The sequence below is a fragment of the Otolemur garnettii genome, unplaced genomic scaffold (genome assembly GCF_000181295.1).
Source record: "Otolemur garnettii isolate 467f Iridium unplaced genomic scaffold, OtoGar3 scaffold00044, whole genome shotgun sequence".
Lineage (NCBI taxonomy): Eukaryota > Metazoa > Chordata > Mammalia > Primates > Galagidae > Otolemur > Otolemur garnettii.
Window position 1 is genome coordinate 7,670,554 of NW_003852439.1, and position 8,207 is coordinate 7,678,760.

The 8,207-nt window shown below is 47.3% G+C and overlaps 2 protein-coding genes across 2 annotated transcripts in view; one reads left to right on the forward strand and one right to left on the reverse strand.

The window, feature by feature from the left end:
* Positions 1–1,609: 1,609 nt before the first annotated feature.
* PTX4 (pentraxin 4) lies at positions 1,610–5,756 on the reverse strand. Its single transcript, XM_003790898.1, has 3 exons — positions 5,616–5,756; positions 3,789–4,482; positions 1,610–2,250 (listed from the first exon to the last, which is right to left on the reverse strand). Exons 1-3 carry the CDS (start codon positions 5,754–5,756, stop codon positions 1,610–1,612), a joined length of 1,476 nt encoding a protein of 491 aa, XP_003790946.1.
* TELO2 (telomere maintenance 2) overlaps positions 5,623–8,207 on the forward strand; it is a 26,069-nt gene continuing 23,484 nt past the window's right edge. Inside the window, exon 1 of the mRNA XM_023513797.1 lies at positions 5,623–5,626. The gene's annotated coding sequence lies outside the window, so the exon portion shown is untranslated. The remainder of the gene's footprint in view (positions 5,627–8,207) is intronic.

The window sequence follows — 8,207 nt, forward strand, 5'->3', positions numbered from 1 at the left end:
ACAACGCCTGGCCATTTTTTGGTTGCAGCCATCATTGTTGTTTGGCAGGCCTGGGCTGGGGATTCAAACCCACCACCTTTGGTGTATATGGCTGGCGCCTTAGCCACTTGAGCCACAGGTGCCGAGCCATGCTTTTTGTTTTTTAAAAAAAACCTGCCATGATTTGCAATTCTTTTTTTTGTTGTTGTTGTTGCAGTTTGGCTGGTGCCAGGTTCAAACCCACCACCCTCGGTATATGGGGCCGACAGCCCATTCACTGAGACATAGGCACTGCCCGTGATTTGAAATTCTTAAGAAAAAAAAAAGTGGTTCACACCTGTAATCCTAACACTCTGGGAGGCTGAGGCAGGTGGTGGATCCCTTGAGCCCAAGAGTTCCCCATCAGCCTGAGAAAGAGCAAAGCCCTGTCTCTAATAAAAATAGAAAACTAGCTGTGTGTTGTGGCACGTGCCTGCAGTCCCAGCTGCTTGTGAGGCTGGGGCCAGAGGATCACTTGAGCCCAAGAGTTTGAAGTTGGTATGAGCTATGACACCACGATGTTTAACCCCAGGGTGGGCAAGTGAGATTCTGTCTCACAAAAAAAAAAAAAAGACAAGTAATACCAAGTGTTGGCAAGGGTATTGAGAAATGGGAACCATTGTGTATTGCTGGTGGGAATAGAAACTTAATGTAGCAACTTTGGAAAACAAGTTGACAGTTTCTTTGAAAGTCTAGACATGAATACAACCAGCAATTCTATTCCTAGGTATCTATCCATACAAAGACTGGTATGAGAATGCTCAGAAAAGATTTATTCACAATAACCAAACACTGGAAATAATCCAGATATCCACCAATGCATGAATGTATAAACAAAACATGGTCTGTCCATACAGTGGAACATGACTCAGCCACAAAAAGAAAGGAAGTGCTGACATGTGCTACAACATGGATGAGCCTTGAAAACATGATGCTCAGTGCGACAATCAGACATAAAAGCCATATATATGACTCCATTTATATGAAATGTCCAGAACAGGCAAATCCACAGAACAGAAAGCAGATAAGTGGTTGGCAGGGGCTGGGGAGGGCCTGGATGTGGGGAGAAGTGATTGCTAAAAGCCCATGTTTGGGGAGTGGCAATGAAAATATTCTAAAACCAGATTGTGGTGATGGCTGTCCAACTTAGCAAATTTACTAAAATCTTTGAACTATACACTTAAAATGGGTGAATTTTATAATATATGCTTTGTACCTCAATACTATTGTTTTAGAAGCACTGCTGGTCTTTCATGTTTGTTTTGAATCTCTTGCCTGCCTTTAGGGATCCTCTGCTTTTGTGGCCTAACTGGCCACCACAGGACAGGGCAGGTTGATTTTGGGTCCCTAGAGATCCCAGGGAGGCTTGGGGGTGAGATGGGGGGTATGAGAACAGGGGACAGATGCTTTGAAGGAACAGCTAGAAAGACCCCATGGTGATGGGAAAAATGCTGCCTTGTGGTCAAAAGGAGACCCCCTGTCTACCAGGATAGGTGGTAGGGGTCTTTGTGGAATGTGCTGGGCCTGGGAAGGCCAACTGTGGGTGGGGGTGCAATCCTCTCCCTGGCCACAGTCCCCGTGTGGGCTGGCTTCATAGACAGAGTTCTAGGCAGGTGCAGTTAGCCCTCTGCACGAATCCACCTACCGGTGTGGCATTGGCCAGTGTCAGGATTGCGCCTCTTGGGAGCTCCTTCCCTATGGCAAGGTTTGCGACTTCCCCAGGGACCAGCACCCGGTCCCAGATGGCCAGGCCAGACATGCTTCCCACAAAAGCCTCAGAAATGTCAAACCTGCCCCCCACGCTGTCTTGCTCCTGGCCTAGGACAAGGGACCCTCCAGGGGGGATCTCATAGCCCTCCCTAAAGTGGGAACCAGTGGCTACTAGCCTGCGGTCCACGTGGAGCCAATACCTGCCCTGGATGGATGTCCAGATGACACAGACATGGTGCCACTGGCGGTCCAGCAGGAGCTGCAAAGGAAGCTCTCGGAAGGCTGGGTCCCCGATCACAAAGTGGATGGATCCAGGTACCAGGGAATCTCGGCCATACAGCACCAGCTTATTGTCATTGTCTTCTGTGGCATAGGAGATGAGGGTCCCCAGGTGGCCAGAGGCTGTTCGGATCCAGCTGCAGAAGGACAGGGCTCGTAGGGCTGTGAGGAAGCCAGGGCTGAGGGAGACCATGTTCTCAGTGGAGGAGTTCGGGAAAGTGAGCACAAGGCCTCCGCTGCACACTAGAACAAAGGGAGAGTCAGCCCAGCCGTGAGGCCTAAGTTGTTGGCTGCAAAGCTGAGCCTATTCTCTGTTCTGCTGGGAGTCTTTACACATTTCCTGGTGCTGCTATAAAAAAAAATTATTACTTGGCCAGGTGTGGTGGCTCACACCTGTAATCCCAGCACTCTGGGAGGCCAAGATAGGTAGTAACCTGAGCTTAGGAGTTTGAGACCAGCCAGAGCAAAAGTGAGACCTCTGCCTCTACTAAAAATAGAAAAACTAGCCAGGTGTTGTGGTGGGCACCTGTAGTCCCAGCTACTGGGGAGGCTGAGGCAGGAGGATTGCTTAAGCCCAAGAGTTTGGGATTGCTATATGACAGTGAGACTCTGTCTCAAAAAAAAAATTGTTACAAACTTAGTAACTTAAAACAACACACGTGTATTACTTTACATTTCTGAAAGTCTGAAGTCAAATCAAGGTGTGGCAGGGCTGGTTCCTGCTAGAGTCTCAGGAGGTAAAGCTGGCCCCTGCCCCTGGCAGCGTCTCATCGTGCACACATTCCTTGGTTTATGATCCCTTCCTGGCCTCCCTCCAACCTCTGCCCTGCTCTTGTATCTTCTCTGGCTATCGCTCCTACCTACCTATCATAAGGACCCCTGAGATATCCTAAGGCCCCACCCAGGACGAGTCCCCTGCCTCAAGGTCCCTAACTTAATCACCTCCACAGAGTCCCTTTTTCCATGGAAGGTACCTGGGACTGTTGCCAGCCACTGTTAACCGGCACAGACATTTCATGCAGGATGTTGCTGGTCAGGCCTTAACAAGGCAGATGAGCCCATGTGCTGTCATCTAGAGATTGTTTATTCACTTCCAAGGCCTACTGTCATAGATAAGTTGGGGAACTGGATTCCATGGTACCAGGCAAGGACTTAAGGCACTCTGTGCACTCAGTGAAGTGAGTGTTGACTAACTGTAAATTTAGTCTAGAATAAAAATGCTTTGAGATGTAACCACTTTAAGACAGGAAGGTAATTGAGTAACCTTTTAACCAAGGAGGAGGAGGAATCTGTTTAACATACACTATGATGAGTAACAACATTACTGATATTTACTTTTACTGTGAGAATGAAAGTAACAAGGGAAACAGGAGGACAGAACAGTTCTTTGGGGGAGAAATCCTTGCTGTTATCTGAAATTGCTGGTTTTCCTGTAAATAAAAGTGAAACTGTTGACCTCTCATCTGTTTTTCCATTAATTGGCGTGGGTGACAGGGGAATGGACTCCTTGGTCTGGAGACTCAGATGTCCAGCAACAGATGCAGGGGAAGCTCTTGGAAGGCTAAGTCTCCAATCACGGAAGGGACTGGCCCAGGTGAAAGGACCTATAGATGGGCTACCACCTGATGATTGGACAAGGCTGGGCCAGTCCCTTCCTGTTGGGCAGGGTGTGTGGAGGGTGACACCGGGGCTCTCTCCATGCAGCCCTGGGAAAGAAGCCTTTTCAGAGGGGACTGGTTTAAGGCAGAGCAATGGGGGCAGGGCAGACCCATGGTACTTACTCTCTCCAGGTCTCTTGGGGATCCATGCCTGCTGAGGAGGGTTCCTCGGGGCTGCGGCAGTCCCATCAGGTACCTGATGGCTGCCTGAAGCTGGGGGCTCCCTTGTCTCCTGAGGATGGGCAGCTGAGTCCTGAGCAGGGCTCCTGTGCTTTGATGCAGCTCTGAGTGCCTGCCAGCCCCTCTGCAGCTTCAGGGAACTCAAGTGAGGCTGCTCCGATGGAGCTGGGGTTGGGGCCTGGGCTGGGGCTGGGGCTGGCACCAGAGCTGCAGTCCTAAGGTTGACTACCTGCAGCTGGTTCTCAAGAGCAGCCAGCCTGGCACCCTGGTTGTGGACTTGGTGTGTCAGGTGTGCCAGCATGTCCTGCAGGGCCTGCCTGTCCAGGGTTGCTCCTGAGGTGACGTCCTTCTGCACTATTCTCTCCTGGGCCCACAGCTGACTCTTCTCACTCAGGGCGAGGTCCAAGGCCTGCAGCCTTGCCTCTGTCTTCCGGCTTCTGCGCTGGATCTTCCTTACCCAGGCCTTGAGGTGGGCCAGCTCACGCTGCACAGCAGCCTTCGTCTGGTTGATCACCAAGGCCATGGCCTGGCTCTCTTCTGCCAGGCTCTGGAACCGGATGTCAATGTTATAGGAAACATTGTAGTTGTTGGCGATGCCTTGCAGGTGTGTTAAGGTCACCTCTTGGAATCTCCGAAACTGTAAAGAGGACATGCAGCATTTGGGGGGCGTAGGTGCGGGCTGGGGCCAGGGAGGATGTGGGAACAAGAGTGTCCTGCGCATGCTCTTGCAGCACTTACTGTGTCCTGGCTCATGGTCAGCACCTTGTGTGGGTGGAGTGATTTTCTCCTCACCACTTTACTATGAGATGTAGGTGGATTTCTGCAGCCAGCCCCATAGGGCCCAATGCAGAGAGGCTGGTGAGTGACCCCAGGTCACACAAGTGCACTGTATGGATGTGGACTCCAGGGCCACAGCCTGGGCTTCCCTCACTCCCCATACTCTTGGTGACCACCAGCTGGTCACTTTGCCATGATGACCAGGTCCTGCCTGAGTATGGAGGGCAGCAGGAGAGGCCTTGTGAGGACCTGATGGGGCTTAGACAGAAAGTGCTGGGTGCAGACCTGACATGCAAAGCTCAGGGACTCTCTATGGACCCCACACAAGAGTCTCAGGGGGCTTGGCACCCGTAACACAGTGGTTATGGTGCCAGCCACACACACCGAGGGTGGTGGATTTGAACTTGGCCTGGGCCGGCTAAGCAACTGCAACTAAAAAATAGCCAGGCATTGTGGTAGGCACCTGTGGTCCCAGCTACTTGGGAGGTTGGGACAAGAGAATCGCTTAAGCCCAAGAGTTGGAGGTTGCTGTGAGCCATGATGCCATAGCACTCTACTGAGGGTGACATAGTGAAACCCTGTCTCAAAAAAAAAAAAAAAAAAAGAGTCTCAGGGGTATCCACAGCCTCTGCTTCAAGGCTGGCCTGTGAACTCACATCGCCTGGGCCCATTGACACTGCCTGCCTTCCCCCCCAGTCCCCAGCAACCCTAGCTATGCTCTTTGGGCCATGTAGATCCCTGCCTACCCTCCGGGCCCCACTTAACTCTCACATGCCATCTGGTTTATCTTCAGAGCAGAGCCCAGGAAACGTCTTCACTAATTTCCAACTATGGTTAGAAATAGGTGAAAATATGAGCTGATAGAAACATTAAAAATGCCACGTTCGTTTCCACGAAGCACTGCTGTTTACTGCTAAGTTTATGTAACATCTGTCCTTCATCTGTTGCACCAACTTAAAAACACCAATTGTCCCCAATTGTGGGCATACTTGCCTGCTCTTCGAGTCTACGCAGCCTCTCAAACAAGGGTTTCCTTGGCCCTGCTGGGTTGGCTTCCTGTGACAAAGCCCCATGTAGATAAACAAGCACAAAAATAAGGAAGAAAGAGAGAGTTTTCCTCCCTGAACAGCCCATCCTGAGAGATGGCAAGGCCATGCTGTCTCCTGCCTGAATGCAGGAGAAGTTGGCGTCAGCCACACGTCTGTCTCATCCCACGCTTCTCCCAACTCTCCAGCCACTGACTTTCCTTCATGGACTCTGGCTGGATGTCAGGTACTTATTGCCACCTCCATGGCTGAGAATTGGAGGTTCCCAAGGAGACAAGTTTAAAACAGATGCAAACATTATCTCTGGAGAATCGTTCTACAGGGTACAAGCCCTTGTCTAGTTGGCTCGGAGGCAGACAAGGGTGATGGCTTTAACAGGAGCACATGGATTCATGTTCCCTAGAAGCTGAAGCAGAACAAGGAACCTGACTGGGGCTGGGAAGTCAACAGAGCTAGGTTTGTGTGGCTCCCAGCACTCAGGTCTGCTGGGAGCCACAGCCTGTGGCCTTCTCCCTCTCCCTCTCTCTCTGAAAGGCAATGGAAAGGTGACTGGGAGCCAGCTTAATTTATTAATTTTTTTGCATACAGGTTTTTTTCTTTAGACAGAGTCTCACTGTGTCACCCTCGGTAGAGTGTTGTGGCATCATCGCTCGCAGCAACCTTAAACTCTTGGGCTCAAGCCATTCTCTTGCTTCAGCCTCCCAAGTAGCTAGACTACAGTTGCCTGCCACAACACCCAGCTATTTTTTTTTTTTTTTTGATGTAGTTGTCATTGTTGTTTAGCAGGCCTGGGCTGGGTTCCAACCCACCAGCCCTGGTGTTTGTGGCCTGTGCCTTAGCCACTGAACTATGGGTGCCAAGCCTGGGTACAAGTTTTATAGTGAGTCAAATGATGCATCCCAAAAAGATATGTCTAAGTCCTAACCCCAGTACCTGTGAACAAAGGGTCTTTGCAGGTCTAATTTGAGGATTTCAAGATGACATCATCCTGCATTATCCAGGCGGGCCCTCAATCCAGTGACAAATATCCTTAGAAGAGACAGAAGAAGAGATGGAAAGAAGGCCAAGCAAAGACAGAGTGATGCTGCCACAGGGAACCTGTGGAGCCCCCAGACGCTGAAAGACACAAAGTAGGACATGTCCCAAGAGCCCCCAGAGGGAATGCAACACCTTCTCTTAGACTGCAGAACTGTGATAGCAAAAATTGCTGTTTGTTTTAAGCCATGCATTTGTGGTACTGAGATAATCTACAAAGGGTGCCCATCATTCCCAAGACTGAGTGGCCCCAAGCTTCATCTCATTAAGTGTCAGAACACCACAGACGTAGAAAAGATTCTTCAAACACCCAGAGAAACCCCAGTCATCTGGATGGGACTGAGACTTTCCCAGAGAGCTGATGGCCCTCCTGACAGCAGTACCAGTGTCAAAGACAGAGGAGCAAACCTTAGTGATGGAAAATGATTTCTGTTTAAAATTGTGCATCTTGCTCCAGTGCTAATTGACCAGAAACAAATAAAGACACTTTATTTTTTTAAATTTTTTTTATTTTTAATACAGTATGTCATTTTGTATTCTTTTTCTTTTAAATGTTTGGTGTCTTCATTTTTTTTTATTTTTTAATTTCAGGCTCCTTTATTCCATCAATATTTATAGAACATCAACTATAGGCAAAACATTGACATAATCATTGACATTGGGTCAAATATATCAATTTTATGAGGAAACAAAAGCATTAACTACAAATCAATTATGAGATAAGTGTACTCATTACCACCACTCCTAGTAAAGCTGAAGATCCTAGCTAGTACAGTTATGATAACTTAAAAATCCCAATGGTTTGTAAAAAAAATACAAATTTCATTACTGCCGAGTTACCAAGTTACTTGCAAGTTACCAAAAACAGTAGAAAAATTCAGCAATGTAGCTAACTTCAAAATAACTATACAAAATCAATTATATTCCTATGTAAAAAAGAATTACAAAATAATATTAGAAAAAGAAAGATAGCATTGTATCAGCAACCAAAATAGAAAGTACCTATCAATACAGCTTTAACAAGAGCTGTGCAATTTTTTTTGAATACATAATCATTTACTACTTGTTACAGAATACAGAAGACAAAATATAAATAGCAAACAAATTCTTTTTCCTTATTATGTTTTTACCGAACTCTAAAAAAGATAGATGACTAATATATATAAATAAAAGTAAAAAGTAATTTCTAAAAAAAAAAGCAGATCACGCCAAGTCTTACAGACAATAGAAATAGAAATACTTCAAAATCATTCCACTTAGTCTGGATGCCCCTGATAGTGATAGTAAAATTAGTAGAAAAAAAATATTATTATAAAGGGGAAATTACAAACATATTTCACTGATGAATAAGGATGCAATATGATAAATAACATATTGACATGCTGAATTAAAAATTTATGTTTAAGTAATATACGTTGATCAAAATTAAATCCAGTTTGCGTGAGAATTAGTCATTATTATTATTATTTTTTACCCACACCCCCTCACTCCTTCTTTGTCTGAT